Source organism: Caretta caretta, chromosome 1 (genome assembly GCF_965140235.1).
Source record: "Caretta caretta isolate rCarCar2 chromosome 1, rCarCar1.hap1, whole genome shotgun sequence".
NCBI lineage: Eukaryota > Metazoa > Chordata > Testudines > Cheloniidae > Caretta > Caretta caretta.
The window spans coordinates 12,140,159-12,159,795 of record NC_134206.1 but is presented as its reverse complement, the minus strand read 5'-3'; the positions used below and the strand labels follow the sequence as shown (position 1 = coordinate 12,159,795).

Genomic DNA, 19,637 nt, shown 5'->3' with positions numbered 1-19,637 from the left:
TGTTGCATTAGGGGTTCCAGTGCTGCAGGGGGAAAAAACATGAAATTGAAAATGCAACACAGCTGATGATGTGCTTTATAAGCAAGGCTGACTGCAGAGGAATTGCATGATTTTAATCAGTTTTCCTCCGCAACTGATCCTGCTTATTTAGCACTTTTATGCTTGAGCTTAGCACTATTCCTTGGCTGCTGGCGACCTTGCAAAAAGCAGGGGAGGGAGAGACAAAAAATAATAATTATGATAAAGGACTGTGGGAGCTGCATCAGCAGTTCTAATGATCACAATAATAAATTAACAAAACAGATGTTAATAACACCTTAAAAGACCAGAACATATATGAGTGGGTATAGAAAACCCACATGTTGTTTAAAGGACTTGCCAACACAACACATGCACATGAGTGTGGACACATGCAGACATAGATACATGGATATAGGGAAACATGGACATATATGCATCTCTTAGGTCAGGGGTGGCAACCTGAACCTGAGAAGGAGCCAGAATTTACCAATGTACATTGCCAAAGAGCCACAGTAATACGTCAGCAGCCCCCCCTCAGATCCCCCCGCCCCGGCACCTCCCGACCACCAGCAGCCCTACTGATCAGCACCTTGCCACAGCTCCTGATCAGCTGTTTTGTGGCGTGCAGGAAGCTCGGGGAGGGGGAGGAGCGAGGGCACAGCAGGCTTAGGGGAGGGAGTGGGAAGGGGTGGAATGGGGGCAGGGCCTGTGGCAGAGCCAAGGGTTGAGCAGTGAGCACCCCCCAGCACATTGGAAAGTTGGCGCTTGTAGCTCCAGCCCCGGAGTCGGTGCCTGTACGAGGAGCCGCATATTAACTACTAAAGAGCCGCTTGTGGCTCCGGAGCCCCAGGTTGCCCCCCCTGTCTTAGGTAGCCATGTGGACCCTGACACCTCAGTATGTGAGCACTTCCCCATGGGTAATGCATTTATCCTCAAAACACCCCTCCACACAGGAAGTCGGGCCGGGGGGAGGGAGGGGAAGCAGGGACCTGAACCTGTTCCGGCTTCTCTGAAGCCCCCGGCTAATACCTCAATGATGGAATTTTTCCTCCACCTAATATTGTGCAGAGGAAATAATTGGACACGCTCCAACACTGAGGTATTAAAATACCCGCCTCTCCCCAGCGAGTCTAGGGCCAGACGTGTCCCGCCCCAGGCTGTCCTTGTGTGCAGGCCCGTGGGGGGGGGGGGGGTGCAGGCAGGGCTCTGCACCCCGGGCACTGCAGGCTGCTGTGGCACACCACCTCCCTGCGTGCCTCCTGCAAGGGAACCAGCCCGGCCCAGAGCAAGAGCCGCCCGGGGTCCAGGCTGGCCTGACCAAGCCCTGCCCGGCTCAGGCCACCTGGAGGTCGGTATCCTCCCTGCGGCCCGGGGCGGAGACGGGGGAACCGAGTTGCTGCGGAACTGCAGGTGTGAGACTCAGGAAGCGTAGGGGGATGCACGCGCTGCCGGACCGGGAGCGCGGGGGACGCGTTTGCCTGCCGGGCGCGCCCCCGCTCTTCCGGCCGGGCGGCGGGCGGGGATGCGCGCGGCGCTGGGGAAGGTATGGGCGCGGGGCAGGAGGGCGCCGGGGCGGGCGTTTCCCAGGGGCGGGGGAGGTATTGGCGGCGGCGGCGGGCCGTGAGGGGTCATTAGCCCCGGTCCTGGCCACTCCGCCAGCAGCCGCCCCGCTGCCGGGTTTGCTGGTAAGTGATGGGGAGCCCAAGCGCGGCGCTCCTGGAGGTACGGCCAGCGAGTCCGCCGGGATCGCCTGGTCCGGCCTCCTGCACCTGGGAGCCCCCAGCGCCTCGCTAGCCCAGCCCTGCAGCCGCGGGGTAGCCGTGTTCGTCTGCCTCCACAGAAACCCCCCCGCTAGAGACCCCCAGCCTCTGACTGAGTTACTAAAACAGCCTCAAATCATGATTCAAAGGACGGAAAACCCACCACTTGCTCAGATTCAGTCTAGCCAGTGGCCCGTGCCCCACAGCGCAGAGGGAACCCGCCCCCGGGGTCTCCGCCACGCTGAGCTGGAAGAAAATTCCTTCCCAGCCCCGAGTGTTGTGCGGTCAGTTAGACCAGGAGCATGTGAACGAAACCTGCCGGCCAGACACCTGGGAAATAATTCTCTGTCGTGACTCAGAGCCCTCCCACTCCAGTGTCCCATCTCTAGCTGTTAGAGATGTTTGCTGATAGCAGTTGCAGATGGGCCGTATGCCAGGGTAGGCAGTCTCATCATACCATCCCCTCCATAAACTGATCAAGCTCAGTCTTGAAGCCGGTTGGGTTTTTTTTCCCCACTGCTTCCCTTGCAAGGCTGTTCCAGATTTTTCTCTCCTCTGATGGTTAGAAACCTTTGCCTAATTTCAAGCCTAAACTTATTGAGAGCCAGTTAAAATCCATTGTTCTTTTGTCAACACCGGCACTTAAATAATTCCTCTCCTTCCCTGGTGTTTATCTTTGTGATGTATTTATAGAGAGCAATCATATCTTCTCTCCTCCTTTGTTTGGTTAGGCTAAATGAGACAAACTCCTTAAGTCTCCTCTCATAAGGTAGGTTTCAGAGTAGCAGCCACGTTAGTCTGTATTCGCAAAAAGAAAAGGAGTACTTGTGGCACCCTAGAGACTAACAAATTTATTTGAGCATAAACTTTCGTAAATTTGTTAGTCTCTAAGGTGCCACAAGTACTCCTTTTCTTTTTTCTCATAAGGTAGGTTCTCCATTTCTCTGATCATCCTAGTAGCCCTTCTCTGCAGCTTTTCCAGACTGAATTAATCTTTCTTAACATGGGAGACTCTTAGCCGATGCCTACACAACAAGTGCTAGTGCGGCACAGTAGCATAGGCACTTGTTATGGTGATGGAAGAGGTTTTTCCATTGCTGTAATAAATCCACCTCCCTGAGAGGTGGTAGCTAAGTTGACGGTATAGTATTGCCATTGACAAAGCAGTGTCTATACCAGGGCTTAGATTGGTTTAACTATGTCTCTTGGCTGTGAAATTTTCACACCCCTGAGCACCGTAAAGTCAACCTAAGTTTTGGGTGTAGGCCAGGCCTCATTTATTATGAAAAGGAGTTGAATATAGTCACCCTTCTCCTTCATATGGAAAGTCCCATGTTCCTGTGCCAATTACAAATCCTCTGCTTGCATCAGGAGAGACCATGCAAGGACCTGTGGGCTGCACTATTGAACTCTGTGGGTCATGATTTGGCCACCCCTTCTTTCCTCAAAGGCCAGTGGGAGATTGTTTCCAATAGTGCATTTTGTATCAGAAAGCACTATTGTTCAGTATTTAGAGCAGGATAGTGGGAGTCAGGAGAACTTGGTTCTGTTCTGTGTGACCTCAGGAAGTCACTTATTCTCTCTGTGCCTCAGTTTCTTCATCTGTAAAATGGAGGGATCTGAAGATGTGTCTACATTGACAATTCTATGGAAATATCCCAAGTGGTGCACTAAAACCAGTGCAAATCCCCCAGTGTTAGCAATGGCAAACAGTGTGAGCAGTAGGGTGAGTTGGTCACCAGCCTTACCACCGTGTGGTCTTCCCCTACACTAGAGAAGGTATGGTAAAAGTTAGTGCCTTGTCCATGCTACCACTCCAAATGTGGCTATAACCAGAGGAGCCGTTTGGAGATATTCCGAAAATGTCTAGTGTAGACGAGGCTTAAATACTGAGCTCTTGATGGATATTTAGAACACTTTAGTCTGTCTTGTCTTTCTTTTGATATTTTTCCTCCTATCATAAATTGTGTCAGATATTTTGGGTGGACGCTAGATATTATCGCAGAGAAGAGGAATTGTATCTTTACCAAACCAGATACTGCTGGAGTAAATGGGAAGGTAATTAATATAGTTAGTTTAAGTTGAAGTCAGTGGAGTGACACAAGGGGTGAATTTGGTCAGTAGTGGGTCCCTTAATATCAAGTTACTGGAATACACATGTACAAGTGATCGAGTGTATGAAAGAGAAATTACAGTAATCTGTCTTCCTGTTATTCTGTGCCCTTTTGTGTTGTGGCAGTGTACTGAGAAGTGATGCTTTGCTTTAGGCACGTGACAACTGGTTGGGAAGTTCATTGGTACATTATGAATTTATTTAATTTTGTTAGGGAAGATGCATTCCAAGATGAATAAGCTAACAACTGACTGCTTTGAAAATCTTCATGCTTTTCTTACATGTTTGTTTGTGTTCTAACAATGTTGGTTTGTTGTAGGTTCTATGCCTGGGGAAGGAAATGTTTCTAAAACAGGCATTTGCTCTTAGCAGGTAAGGATTCTGAAATCTGACCGAGTAAATGTAAGATTCAAGATAACATTTTAAAATCCTGTCTCTTTTACAAACTGGCCCGGAAAACTTGTACATATATAAAAAATAAATCACTATACAGTTGAAAAATAATATCAGAGAAAGGTAAAACATTGAGATATAGTGAAAGGAATGTTTCATATGACATCTGGAAGCTGATGGAATAGCAGGATCTGTAGAAGAGATGGTTCCTTGCACCATCAGTGTAGGAAGAATGATCTAGTGCATGGGTGTCAAAACTCAAAACCCATGGACCAGATCAGGTGTGCATGATGTATTTGTGGCTCACATGCCATACTCATACTGTGCGGAATTTAAACTTTGTTTTTAAAATGAAAGTTCTAGACATCATGGCTGCAGCCATAATCTTCCAAATGTAATGAGAATGGGGGTGTAAACCAATGTCATGATGTCTGTCTGAATTTGCAGAGAACTGAAAAAATGAGTCGGGGTGACCTACTCCTTATTAATTTGATCAGTGTATCATCTCTAAAGCCCACTGATGGTGTTGTAATGTCAGCATTAATGGATCACTGTAGCAGATGGAAAGATTGGAGGGGTGGGAGTGAAGTCCTCGAGGGGTGGGAATTGGGAGTTGCTGCAGAGAAAGAAAACAAGGATAGATAAATGTTTTAGTTACTATGTAAAAGCTATGTCTCCTCTATCTTTGTGTGCTCCTCCCACTGACATCAGAGGAGTCTCCAATGGGGATCAAGCAGAGTATGCCATCCTGAATTCCCACCCTAGCTCCCAACATAATGAAAGAAACATGGAATCTGGCTCTCTTTCCCTCAAATGAGTTTGACACTCTGGGTCTAGTGAATTGTGACTTGGGATACCTGGTGTTGATTCCCAGCTCAACCCCAGACTTGCCCTAGGTCCGTGTGACCTTGGGCAAGTTATTTAATCTGTCCTGTGCCAATTAATCTGTCCTGTGGGGATAATGCTACCCTACCCAACGTGGTGGTGTGAGGGTAACCTCCATTAATGGGTATGAGGTGCGCAGATAATGCAGGAACGAGGGCTGCAGTTCTGTAAAGATATAATCCATTTTCCACACTCTCTGCCTGTAATACCTGTCACTCAGGAATAATGACTTTCCATTTAGAGACTGAAAATCTATACAGTACTTTTATAAATGAAACAACAATAGCTTTTAACTTTCATCCTGGCTTTTCCTTTAGAGTAACAGCAGCCAGAGAGAGCCCCACCTGTGCTGTAGGTAAGAACTCGCTGTAGATTTTGAATACAATACACTAAAAACCTTCTTGTACCTGAAACGAATATTCACACTTGAGCCCTCATGTCACCTTGTTGTTTAATTCTTTAAACCAAATTTGAGCTGATTGATGGTGTTATAATAAATAATTCAGGTGGGCACTGGGCCAGCATTCAGTCACACCTTTGATCTGACTGAAAATCCTCCTCTTGTTCCATTCCTAGGACTCTGCTAAGCAGAGAGTCCTAGTCAGACTGACTTTATGTTGTGGAGAAACATGTGCTAGAGACTATGGGCTGTATTCACAAAGAAATGTAGTGTCACCACACTTAACTTTTAGATGCCTAGAAAATCTCTGGGATTCACAGAGTTTAGTGTGGCATCTCAGCTTTTTGTACAATGAATGTGGGGGAAGGTGCCTCGGAGTGGGATTCACAGAAGCCAGCACACTAGGTCGCTCTCTGCCTAAGATAGCCAATGGGAGATGCCAAGGAGAGTGGTGTGTTCTAAGCCCTGCCCCTCTTCCTGAACCTAAATCCAGACTGCAGGGAGGTACCGTCCCCTGCTTGGGATTCTTATCTGCAAACCTTCTCTTTGGGTTAGGTGTCTGCCCCATTTTTGGAACAAGCTGGATGGAGGAGGGGAGAGGAGGAGGACCTCCCTCATAACTTTTAGCCCAGTGGTTAGGTTATCACCTGGGATGTGAGAGACTCCTGGTTCAATTCCGCCCTCTGCCTGATGAGAAGGGATTTGAACAGGGATCTGCTACTTAGCTGAGTGCCCTCGCCATTGGGCTATGGGATGTTCTGATATGGGGCTCTCCTGTTGAAGCTGTCCCACTGTGGGTAAATAATTTAAAATTTTATTGGAGCAGGGGGACTGGACTCTGTCTCCCACTTCCCAAGTGAGTGCTCCAGCCACCAGGCTAGGAAGTTATTCTCATGCTTGTGCTTGCTCTCTCTCTCTGTCCCAATAATTTTTTCAGTATTTATTGCCAGAGGAACAACTTCAAACAAAGAGGGTGAGGGAGCCCTATATCAGAATATCCAATAGACCAGTGGCTAAGGGACTCACCTGAGAGGTGGCAGATCCCTGTTCAGATCCCTTTTCCTCATCAGGTGGAGGGGGAAGTTGAATGGGGGGTCTCCTACATCCCAGGCGAGTGTCCTAACCACTGGGCTAAAAGTTATGAAGGAATCTTCTTCCTCCTGTTCTCCCCTTTCCTGCCTTCCCCCGGCAGCCATTTGATGTAAGCTTGCCTACAGGCACCTGATCCAGTAGGTAAGCTCTGGACATTACCTGATCGGGTCCCACGGGCGAGTAGTTAGGGGGAGGAACACCGGTCCTTCCTCCAGATTGTGCATCGCTTTGGGGCTTAGGTGTCTGGATGCCTGGAGTGGGGCTGCAGTGCACATGCTCAGAAGCTGAACTGTAGATGCCCACAGAACTTTTACTGCAAAAACGTAGGTGCCGGGCGAATTTACCCCACAGTGTTTGTCAGCAGCTGAAGGTTTTTTTGTGAATCCCAGTGGGGCCTCATTCTGAGATTTAGGTGCCTAACGTGACAGTCAGTCCCCTAAGTCCTTTTGTGAATCTAGCCCAGGGGTCTCAAACTCAAATGACCACGAGGGCCACATGAGGACTAGTACATCAGCCCGAAGGCTGCACCACTGACCGCCCCAGCCCCGCCCCCACTCCACCGCTTCCATGAGGCCCCGCCCTGCCCCGCCTCTTCCCACCCCTTCCCTGCCCCCATTCCAACCTCTTCCCCAAAATCCCCACCCCAACTCCGCCCCCTCCCTGTCCCCAGGGGGGGCAGGAGGGGGGCAGGAGGGGGGCAGGGTGTGTCAGGGAGCTCAGGGCAGGGGGTCGGGGTGCAGCAGGGGGCTCAGGGCAAGGGGTTTGGCTGCAGGAGAGGTTCGGGGGGGGGCGGGTCCAGCCCGGCACGCACCGGGGGCAGGGCAGGCTCCCTCCCTGTCCGCTTGCCTTACCCCTGCGCCGCTCCAGGAAGCGGCCGGGACCTGGGGGGGCACAGGGGTCTGTGTGTTGCCCTGGCTGCGCCTCCAGGTACCTCCCCCAAAGCTCCTCAGGGAGCTGGCGGGCCGTGTGTTTGAGACCTCTGGTCTAGCCCAATACTCCCTGCCTACACTGGGTCAGGAACTCTTAGTGGAACCAGTTTTAAACCCAATTTAAGTTTCCATCTACACTTCAGTATCTACTGTGCTGGTGGATTCTGTTACAACACAGCAGTCCTCTGACGTGATTAAAACACAGTTTGGTCTTGAAGTGTAGACAGGGTCTAGTGTGTTCTTGAACCCTGCTTGTTCAAGGTATTGTGTTTCAGTCTAAAAAATCGCCTGACTCTGGGGTGCCCTTATTAAAGTTAAGGCTGTAGGGACAGCACTTTGCCCCAGAGTAATGAGAACAAACAAGGGCTTGTCTTTTCTTTGGATACATGAATATTTGAAGCAGGACTGGATTTAAGGATAACTGGGAACCTGGATCCATCACAGTTTCACCACTACCATCATGCTCCAGCCCTTTCCATGCTGAACTCCTTGAATGTCCTCCTGTTAGGGATCCCTTCCCTTTCTCCCAGTCTATTGTGGTCTGCCAAGTCACTACCCTTGCCTCATTTATATCTCACCTGAGAACTTGACAAGAGACAATGGGACATGCCCCCCAACCTTCCTTATGTGCAACAAATATTTACTCCTCCCCCAATACTTAACTGAACCACTGTGGTGTGTTGGGTACATGACTAACCCTGAGTAACCTACAGTGTAGACTAGGGCAGGGACATGTCTTCTGTGTGAAGCATCTTGCCCACCTCTGGCCACTCTAAAGCAGTGGTTCTCAACCAGGGGTATGCATACGCTTGAAATATTATTTATATAATATATATTTGTTATAATATAAATAGCAATATTGCGTTTACAGCAACTCATCTAGGTATTTACCTAGTTTTACAACAGGCTACATAAAAAGCAAGTGCAAACTAAAATTTCATACAATGACTGGTTTATACTGTTCTATATACTATACACTGAAATGTAAGTACAATATTTATATTCCAATTGATTTATTTTATAATTATATGATAAAAATGAGAGTAAGCAATTGTTCAGTAACAGTGTGGCTGTGACACTTTTGTGTCTTTAGGTCTGATTTTGTAAGCACGTAGTTTTTAAGTGAGGTGAAACTTGGGGTACGCAAGACAAATCAGACTCCTGAAAGGGGTACAGTAGTCTGGAAAGGTTGAGAACCACTGCTCTAAAACACCTCATTACAGACAGAAAGACTCTTCTTCCAGGTTTCTGCCCCTGCCAGCCCCACCTCTCCTCAGTAGATTCCTGGAGAACTCCTAGCTTCCATACTGTTACTGCTTTATCAGGAGAGGAGTTGTCTGACCTTTAACTTGAAATGTATGTGTTCTGTCTTCCTCTTTAAAGGCAGCACGTTGCTGAGCTGCAACAGACACTACAGGTCCCAGCCTACCCATGGCATTGGGAGGTTCAGACACCTGCTTCCGCTGGAGGTAGGCATTTCAGTGCTCTGACGGTGTTGACTTTCAATCAATTCGGATACATTTACAGACTAATTAAAATGTTGGTGCTGCTAATTCTGTGGGCTTCTGAGTATCCAAGTGAAGATTATGCTGCTTTCCTGCTGCCTCTCCCAGCAGAGATTGTTGTACAATGAGAAATATCCTATTCAAAGCACTGCACAAATATTTTCTTGCGTTCATTACTTCCTTATTTAAGTCTCTAAATGGTTCGGCTAATGGAAACTATTAATTATGTTGAACTTAACCAAACCAATCACAAGCCATTGCTGAATATTAGTGAGTAAAGTCTTGGTCCATTTTGAACTTTTTCCTTTACCTGGAATTGGAAAAGACATTTCTGGATAAATGAAACAATAATTCGTCTAGACAGGTGCCTCGAAGGCAGAGGCTGAAATAGGAGCAGTTTGTTCCAACTCCTTAGTTCCTTCTGGAAGAAGTAGTTTTTCATGCTAAGCATACATTGTCCAGGCGAGTGTGGTGCTTCTAGAGGGCCTGTCATCCCAATTAAGTCTCAGAACACTTCTGTAAATTAGGTGTTATCCTGAATTTTACAACTGGGAAAATGAACACAGAGAAGCCTTGACTTGCCTAAGATTATTCAGCAAATCAGCGTTAGAGGTGGGTATAGACTCCAGGCTACCAGTCCTCTGCTCTAACCACTACTGGGCATGAATCTTGTATAGTTAGACATTTCCAAGAATGCTGAAGGGTATTTCACTTTCTTATAGCTTTCAAAGAGGAAAAGGGACAGGATACGGATGAAGGAGATTAGTGCTGGATCAGATCATGCATATGGAGACCTGAACATACAGATGACTGCGTACGACATGTGCCTGGTGGAGCATTTTGCTCAATATGTTCATAAACTCTGCAACCGATTCTCCATTAGAGTGATCGAAAGGTATAAAGGCCACCCCTGCATGTGATCTCTGTGTGTTTACATGACATGCCATATGTACTTTGGTCTTGCTGGGGTACAGTACAAAAATGAGAGCCTTGCAGGTGAAGGTGTTACACCAGGGATGGGCAAACTTTTTGGCCTGAGGGCCACATCTGGATATGGAAAGTATATGGCGGGCCATGAATGCTCACGAAATTGGGGTTGGGGTGTGGGAAGGAGTGAGGACTCTGGCTGGGGGTGTGGGCTCTGGGGTGAGGCCAGAAATAAGTTCAGGGTGCACGAGGGGGCTCCCCCCTGGGGCAGGGGGTTGGGGTGCAGTGGGGTGAAGGCTCTGGCTGGGGGTGCAGGCTCTGGGTGGGGCTGGGGGTGAGAGGTTTGGTGTGCAGGAAGGTGCTCCGGGCTGGGACCAAGGGTTCGGATGGCGGGAGAGGGATCAGGGCTGAGCCAGGGGGTTGGGGCGTGGGAGGAGGTCAGGGGTGCAGGCTCCGGGCAGCGCTTACCTCTGCGTACTGCGTATCTGCGTACCATCTGCAGATGCTGCCCTTGCAGCTCCCATTGGCCGCGGTTCCCGGCCAATGGGAGCTGCAGGGGTGGCGCTTGGGGCAGGGGCAGTGTGTGGAGCCCCCTGGCTGCCGCTACACATGGGAGCTGGAGGGGGGGACATGCTGCTGCTTCTGGGAGCCACGCAGAGTCACGGCACGTGCGGAACGGGGCAAGCCCCAGACCCCACTCCCCGGTGGGAGCTCAGGGGCAGGATTAAAATGCCTGACGGGCAGTAGTTTTCCCACCCCTGTGACATTTGTGTGTGTCTGAATTTTCCTCTCTGATCTGTATGATGATTCTCTTGAATTTATTCTGTTCTTTCAGTCTCCATGGGCTCTTGACTGACCTCACTGAGAGCTCTGTTCAAGTAGGAAAAGCCACAGGATGGGTATCAATAGACTGGCTGTGCAGATCACAGGGAAGAATTTAGCTCTCAGTTTTCAGTCAGTGGGAGAAAGGGGCATTAGCCTGTGGTCTGAGCACAGGAATGGGAAAGGGGAATTTCTGAGTTCTAATCCTGGCTACTCCATGGACTTGCCACCTCTCTGCCCAAGCTTTTCCATCTGCAAAATGTGTTGACTAATGCCTGCTTACCTCACAGGTCTTGAGGATGGCTGGACGTGGGTAGAGTTCTTTGAAGATGAAAAGTGCCACAAATCTAATTAGAGTCCTAGAACTCCATGTGTCTTTTCCACATGTTGTGAGGTGTTAAAATGCCCTGTCAGTTGCGCTGGATTCTTTTCCTCTTGACACATTTCACTTTGTCTGTGTCTCAGAAAAGAAATGGGGCATGTAATGCAGACAGAGCTTCTGCTGATTTGAGTCAGATTTTGTTCCCGTACATCTGTTGCGTGGATGGATCTCTCCTCACTGCCCCACATTTAGAGACAAGGTCACTTTTCACCCACTCTGTCTTGATCTTTTTCTCCTCTAAAAGCTCTGATAATTACAGTAGCACCATGGAGCTTGGATCAGGCAGAACAGTGACTTGTGGGCTTTGTCCTACAAATTCTTTGTTCCACCACAGCTATAATTTCCCTAAAAATAGGACAAGAGACCCTTCAAAGTCTGTATTTTAATTTGCTTTCCAAAGACATGGAAAGGCTTGTCACAAGGCAGCTTTCGTGAAGGGGCTGGACTGCACTTTTTCAGTTTATAAATAGCAGAGACGAGATTGAACTAGATGTGGGGGGAGAATTGGACTAGCTCTTCTCCAGGGACCCCAATATTGTTGCCAGGATTTACGCTTTCACTTTGTTTCACATTGGAGATGTGAAGGATCTGACCTGCTGCACCATTGTCTGCCTGAGTCTGCAGATCACTTGTAACAACAGCTCTATGATGTGTGAATTATTCCTGTTCATCTCGATACGATATTAACTCTAGATGCTAATGATGACATTTAACATGTCAACATTAACCATTTCCCTGCTGTCCTACAGTGGGCATCTACAGAGAGGGTTTCATTAAGGAAATGTTCTTTGAATGTATTTTCTTGTCAGATCCATACTAACCCCACCCCTCTCTTCTAGGTTAGAGTCGTGGTGCTCTCCTCGAGGTAGCGTGGGGGGGGTCTCTTATAACCGTGGTTTCAATATTAGATCTGAGAAGCGAACTGTGCTGTTCTGAATGCTTCTGTGGATTATGTGGCAGGGCGTGTGACTCCTGCAGTGTCTTTGCAGAGCAATAATTGTGGGACGAAACCATGCCATCTGTTTCACTTCAGTGAGGGTTATGCACAAAGCTTATCTGTAAAAGTGTGCAGCCATGACCATCCCCTGTGATAAGTGCTGATTCCTTTGGGGTCTTCATGATGTTGTCCAAGGGACCTGTCATAACTACTGTGAAAGGATGTTGGCACATATGGGAATCTGTGCCCGAATGCTGTTTAATGTATGCATGGTGCGTAATGCTCACTGTTTAAACCCTATTTAAAAATGTAAAGAAGGTGAATTGACTTTTTTAGACTCTTGTACAGTGGTTCTCAAACTTTTGTACCAGTGACCCCTTTCATGTAGCAAGTGTCTCAGTGCGATACCCCCTTATAAATTAAAAACACTTTTTAATATATTTAACACCATTATAAATGCTGGAGGCAAAGTGAGATCTGGGATGGGGGCTAATAGCTCATGACCCCCCATGTAATAACCTCGTGACCCCTGGAGGGGTCCCAACCCCCAGTTTGAGAACCCCTACTCTTGTATGAGGTGCTGTATCAACAGCCGTGGAGTTGAAAGTCCTGCATGCGTAGACCAGTTGTGATGGTCTCTTTCTGCAATGTGGATGCTCTAGACAAACTGGGACCACTCACAAATGTCATATAATTCAGTGAACAGCTGTCAAATGGCAGAGACTTAAATTAAAAGGCTCTTGGATCTCATTTGGATATCCCACTGAGATCAGACTAGATGATCTTATGGTCCCGTCTGCCCGCAAACTCTATGGACCACCAATCCCTCGAGTCCTCCAACCCCCTGTTAAACATTTAAGAACAAGACCCACAGATGCTTGGAAATTAATATGCCTTCTGCTCGGCGCCTATGAATAGTTACAGGAAGAGCCCACAACCAAGATGACTGCTTCATACCCTAGGCTGTGGTTATTAAATAGATTGTTACTTGTATTACAGTAATGCCTGCATGCCTCAACTGAGGGCAAGACCCCATTGTGCTAGGGGCTGTACATATAGTACAGACAAAGTAGGGGAGAAAAGAAGTATTAACAACCTTTGAGTGAGGCCAGAGATATTAAATGATTTGGTCAGGGTCACCCAGGAAGTCTGTGGCTGACATGACCATTGAACCCAGACCTCCTGAGTGAGAGTCCAGTGCCTTTAACCACCAGATCATCCCTCCTCGCTAATTGAATTGCAGTACAAGCGGTTCGCACGGTGGGCCAAATTCTGTTCTCATTTGCACCATTGTAAATCCAGAGTAACACCACTGAAATCTGTAGATTTACACTGATGTAAATGTGAACAGAATTTGGCCAAGTATCTCTCCTTTGTACATACTAGGCCCATTTTGGTGAAAATAAAGTCTTTCTAACTGGCAAGTTACACCAGCCATTTCTTACTCTTCTTAATAACCATTGTGAAAGACACAAGTCAGTTAATGTACCTGGTTTAATTTTCATTCGCAGTAACTATGTACTAGATGTTTGCTTTAAATCTCTCTTTCAGCAACAAAGGCATTGAATAAAGTTATCTCCTCTTGTGTTAGCATTTGTGCCCAAAAGAGCTTCTGGGCAGCAGGAATGCTGTAGACTTATCTCTGTCCTGTCACACAAGTGATTATACAGCCCTGCTTGTGTCGGCCCCTAATGCAGTCTTCCTTGTTTGCATAGTTAATTTCTCATGAATGCTTCATCTCATCCCATGTTCTCTTCTGCTGAAAGTTCACTCATTCCTGCCAAGGGCTGTCAACATTTCCCCGATTGCTGATAGCTGAATTGTTGTTTCTACAGCTATGCGATGCCCACTAAAACCACGGAGGTAATGGTCGTGCAGGAGCAAGGGTCCAGGCTGTACCTAGATGCTGTTCTTACAACCCACCAGCGAGTTGTACAGGTATGAAATTTTGTTTGCCTATAATGAAGCTCTGCTCTTGCATAGGACTTTACATCTGAAGATCTCAAAGCACTGAACTAACTCTCTAACCACTTGTATGTGGAAACTGAGGCACGAAGAAATTAATTAACTAAAAGTCACACAGTGAGCCGCTTGCAGAGTGGAGAGCTTGTCTCTCATCTCTAATTTTTAGAGGTACTATCTCTTTTACACTAAATGGTCGACAGTACGGATGGAAAAGTCATAACGAGATATTTTTCCAAACGCCTCTTTACTGGCTCCTATCACTGTGAAGTGATTTGTAATAATTTTTTTAAGCTCACTGGTTATATTGACCCTTAGCAGTTTTTAAACTAGAATCTGTTTCCTCAGTGATGCTTTCCCCCTCATCTTATAGCTACATACACTCAGACTTGTGCTTAAACCTTTTCTGGGTTAAACTTTCGAAGCTTTAAAAGGTAGAAGTTTTCCACGGCACAGAGCTGATGCTGAGAACTTTCAGAGTTGACACTGATGTCGCAAGTTTTCCATGGCAGGTTCTGTGGTAGGGATCCAGACATTAGCAACAATTTAACCTGAATTAAAAAAACTATGCTGTGCATGAATGTGTCTCTGTACCTACAGTGCGTGCACACGCCAACGCATACATCTGTATATCAGTCTTTCTGCTTCTCAGAAGCAGAGTTAAAGAAGTTAAGTGGTATAGGAAAGGGCCAGGAGATGTATTTTCAACTGAGTCAGGAAAACAGTGAGCTGGAGAGATACAAAATGCATGCTCCAGACAGCAGCAGCTGCAGTGGAGGTTCTCGCACAGAGGGTGGGGATACTGTGGGCAGGAATGTGGGGTGGTTCATGTCAAAACTGGACATGTTGGTTTACAGTGTGCATGGAAGATGACCTGCAAACTAAAGTTACGTACATTGGCCTGGAGTGATTGGACTGCAAGGGTCTTGTTTGGGCTCCACCTTGGGCTTGCATTGAAATCGACTCCTTTGCTGTGCCATTAATGTAACAGGTCCGCTCGGTGTTTGGCTTTTCTCGTGCAGCATTTCCTTTCTTCTTTTAGATCAGTGGTTTGAGTTCAACGTTTGCTCCTGTACTCTTGGAGGTTATTCAGAGTAACCAGCCCGAAGGGGTCCATCTGTCGGTGAAAGAGGTACCTTTAAGTTTACTGACGTGTTCACATTTAGAAAGTGTTTACTATGTATGTGGTGAAATCTGCCTCACAACAGCACAGAACAAGGTCTTGATCCTGAGAAGACCCGCCTCTCCCATTGATGTGTGGGTGCCCAACGCGCCTCAGACTAAGACCCCCACTTGGTCAGTTGGCCTACGTGACACTGTCTCCTCTGCTCGTTGACCAATGCCCTGGATAGCATTTGGACTTCTGTATCCTGTGACATGCCTTCCCTGCCACCAACACCTTTCCAACCAACTCCCATTACCACCCATGAGGAGCGTGGATTGTAAATGGCTTTGCACCTGGAGAAAATCCCCAGGGTTCAGAGTAGGATACTTTCCTTTCAGTACTACGCAGTGCTTATACTGCACCTTTCATCCAAGGATCACAAAGTCCTTTATGGAGCAGGGAAATACCGTCCCTCTTTTACAGGTGAAGAAACAGATTGACAATTGACTTATGAAAGATTAATGAGTTGAGTCGGTGGTAGACTAGGAATGGAACCCAGAAGCCAAGTGCCCTCCTGTAACTATTAGATCACACTTCCTCCTGGGAAGGGGGTTTGTTTGCTTTCTGCAGAAGCTCATTCTTATATTCTGTTTCACCAGAGCACTGAGGCGAGCCAGAGTTCACACTCCTCGGCTGGGCTCTGGGTAGAGAGAAACTTTGCTGCACCGGGGTGGGGTGAGGAAAATTTAAGCCCTCAAGCCTCTATACATTGTATGTCCTTGTATTACAAAAGCAAATCAGCTCTGGGGGGCCCTGTTTCCTCAAGGTAGTTTTTGTGGACCAAAAAATATGCAATGTCAGTGATGCTTTCTGCATCTGTGGACTACATTAGCCTTTGGTAACCCACAAGAGAGGAGCTCCGGATGGTCTTGTAAAGTTCTGGAGAGATGGCAGCTCTACAATAGTGCGTAGATACTAAGAGGATGGGAACTATAGTAATAAGTAAAGGACTGAATCAAAGGGCTTTGGTGAGCTTTGGATCAGGCCCTAAGATAGGTAGATCTTCCATTTCCCCCTCCTTCCAATAAAATAAACTATATCTGTCTCTGAAAATGAACTTCTACAATTTGCATTGATAGCTGCACTTAACCATCTCCATATGTTTAATGGTTTGTCCAGTTTTGTTTACTCTTAATTTATGCATCCACATTAGCTCATGATCTGTAAACCTCAGAAGGTAACTCACCAAGCAGGACAGCTACAGGTAGTTGGTGTGGAAACCTAGGGAAGGGATACATTTCACAGGGCAGTGTGTAAGCTACCCCAGTCTGTGTGTGCTATTTAGGGTTTATGTATGTGTCTGTATTGCTTATTCACTGAGTCAAGACTTCTGCACTTGTGTGCTGATTGTCTTCACTTACACCCATGCGACTCTATTGACTTCAGTGGAGTTACTCCTGATTTAGACCATCTTAAGGGGGTGGAGAATCAGACAGTCAGTCACCAGCTTCAGTTAAGTCCCTGTTAAGATTCCTTTTATAACACATTTTGTAGAAGAAATAAATTCTTGGCTCTCGGAAAGACTTCCCCTCACAGTTCTGTATGAGTCACTCGCTGCACAAACAAATACTGATACCCAACTATGCAATGGATTCTGAAGAGTGTGTGGTTCAGGGCAAGGTACTGAGAATTAGAGCCCTTGAATTCTATTCCTGGCTCTGCCACTGATTCACTATGTCCTTGGGTGAGTCTCTTAACCTCTCTCTGACTTCATATCCCCATCTGTAAAACACTGATTCTGAGCCTGCCTTAGAGGAGTGATGTAATGCTTGATTTGTGAATGGATGTAAAGTGCTTTGGAATCCTTGGATGAAAGATACTACAGATTAGTTCAAAATAGAGCTGTCGATTAAACACCCTTAACTCACGTGATTAACTCAAAGTTAATCACAATTAAAAAAATTAATCATGATTAATCAGTTTTAATTGCACTGCTAAAATATAGAATACCAATTAAAATTTATTAAATATTTTTGGATGTTTTTCTATATTTTCAAATATAGTGATTTCAATTACAACACAGAATACAAAGTGTATAGTGCTCACTTTATATTGTTTTGATTACAAATATTTGCTCTGTAAAAGTGATAAACAAAAGAAATAGTATATTTTAATTCACCTTATACAAATACTGTAGTGCAAACTCTTTATCGTGAAAGTGCAATTTATAAAATGTAGATTTATTTTTTGTTACGTAACTGCAACACAAAAACAAAACCGTGTAAAACTTTAGAGCCTACAAGTCCACTCAGTTGTGGGTCCGCACTGCTTTGGATCGTTGTTGAGCAGAACCCGTTGTCAGCATGGACGCATGTCCTCTGGAATGGTGGTTGACGCATGAAGGGACTTATGAATCTTTAGCGCATCTGGCATGTAAATATCTTGTGACCCCAGCTATAACAGTGCCATGCAAATGCCTGTTTTCACTTTCAGGTGACATTGTAAACAAGAAGCGGGCAGCATTATCTCCCGTAAATATAAACTTGTTTGAGCAATTGGCTGAAGTAGGACTGAGTGGACTTGTAGGCTCTAAAGTTTTACCTTGTTTTGGTTTTGAGTGCAGATATTTTTGTACATAATTCTACATTTATAAGTTGCACTTTCATGATAAAGAGATTGCACTACAGTATTTGTGTGAGGTGAACTGAAAAATACTATTTCTTTTGCTTTTACAGTGCAAATATTTGTAATAAACATATAAAGTGAACACTGTACACTTTTTATTCTGTGTTGTAATTGAAATATATTTATTTGAAAATGTAGAAAACATCCAAATATTTAAATAGCATTCTATTATTTTTAACAGTACAATTAATTGTGCAATTAATTTTTTTAATCGCTTGACAGCCCAAGTTCAAAATATTATTTTAGAGATTAAAACATACTGAGTTCCTGAGTTATGATAGCGCCACATGTCAAGCTCTGTTTTCATGGAGGATAGGTCCACCAATGGCTATTAGCCAGGAGGGGCAGGGATGGTGTCCCTAGCCTCTGTTTGCCAGAAGCAGGGAATGGGTGACAGGGGACTGATCACTTGTTCTGTTGATTCCCTCTGGGGCACCTGGCATTGGCCACTGTCGGAAGATAGAATACTGGGCTAGATGGACCTTTGGTCTGACCTAGTATGGCCGTTCCTATGAAAATGTTCCAGCACTGCTTGGCTCAGTAGAACTGTGAACACTTACTTACCACCAAGCCCTTGGTATAGTACAGAACATTGGCACGGCCGATATCAGGAGATAATTGTCTTGCTATTACCTTGGAACATGATCAAGACTTATTCCTATTTCCTCCATTTCTCCTCCCCACAGCATACAGAGGCAGACTTCAAGGTTCGATTAAAGGCTCGACCGGAACTTGAAGAGCTGATGGCGCAAATGAGCTGAGCCAGTGTCCAGCTAAAACTATCCAATCCATTTCAAAGCCATCTTTGTGAAGCCATAGCATCCCTTAATTGGCTCCTGGTAGCCTTCAAAGGCAACTCTTAATACGGTCTTATTGATATGTTTATTGCTTGGAAGATGTTTCCACTGCCCTGTTCAGGAGCTTATTTTAATGAAATCAAATGTACCCATTGTGTATCTGACCAACTGCTGCTTTTTTGTAGAGAGATTTGCAGCCATGTGGTGATGAAAAGGCTGGATCGCATGTCTGATTCCTTCACCCTCATTCTTGTTTGTTCTGCCTTGGGTGCCTTTTCTACACATTGGTTTAGAAATAGAGGGCCCAATCTGCAGTCTTTTCTCAGTCAAAATTCCCACCGCGGTCTAGAATTGCAGGCTTGTGCCCAAAGGTCCTGCTCTAGTTCTTACTGGGGGAAATAGGATTCTTTCCATACACTGCTGCGGGAGCTGAGTCAGGCCCAGATCGAGGGAAGATAGACAGAGCTAAGATGGGAGGCAGTGATGAGGATTCTTTCCATACACTGCTGCGGGAGCTGAGTCAGGCCCAGATCGAGGGAAGATAGACAGAGCTAAGATGGGAGGCAGTGATGGACCTCGGCTGTTACCAGCTGCCCTCACTGTGGAGGAGGTGTCTGTTTATTCTCAATGAGCCAGATAAAGGTGAATGTCACTGTCAGGCGGTAGGGAAAAATCCCATCCAAACTTCAGATGTGATGCTCAATTTAATCCTGTTCCAGAAACACTATCGGTAACATTTGATCCAGAATATACCCCCAAATGCTACTGGTTTTAACGCAGTTGTCTAGTTAATTTCCTACAGCGAAGGCTATAATAATTCCTTGCACTTGTATAGCCCCTTTCATGGGAGGTTCTCAAAGCATTTTGCCAACCTGGATGGAGCCTCCACATCCCTGTGAGGGGTGGAAAGTACTAATCACAA

General features: G+C 46.3%; 1 protein-coding gene across 1 annotated transcript; it reads left to right on the top strand.

The window, feature by feature from the left end:
- The first annotated feature begins 1,479 nt into the window (after positions 1-1,479).
- On the top strand, positions 1,480-18,872 carry MRPL48 (mitochondrial ribosomal protein L48). The gene is made up of 8 exons (XM_048839411.1): positions 1,480-1,564; positions 4,214-4,266; positions 5,490-5,527; positions 8,977-9,062; positions 9,821-9,993; positions 14,002-14,104; positions 15,171-15,260; positions 18,605-18,872. Exons 1-8 carry the CDS (start codon positions 1,544-1,546, stop codon positions 18,677-18,679), a joined length of 639 nt encoding a protein of 212 aa, XP_048695368.1. The 5' UTR covers positions 1,480-1,543; the 3' UTR covers positions 18,680-18,872.
- The last annotated feature ends 765 nt before the right edge of the window (positions 18,873-19,637 follow it).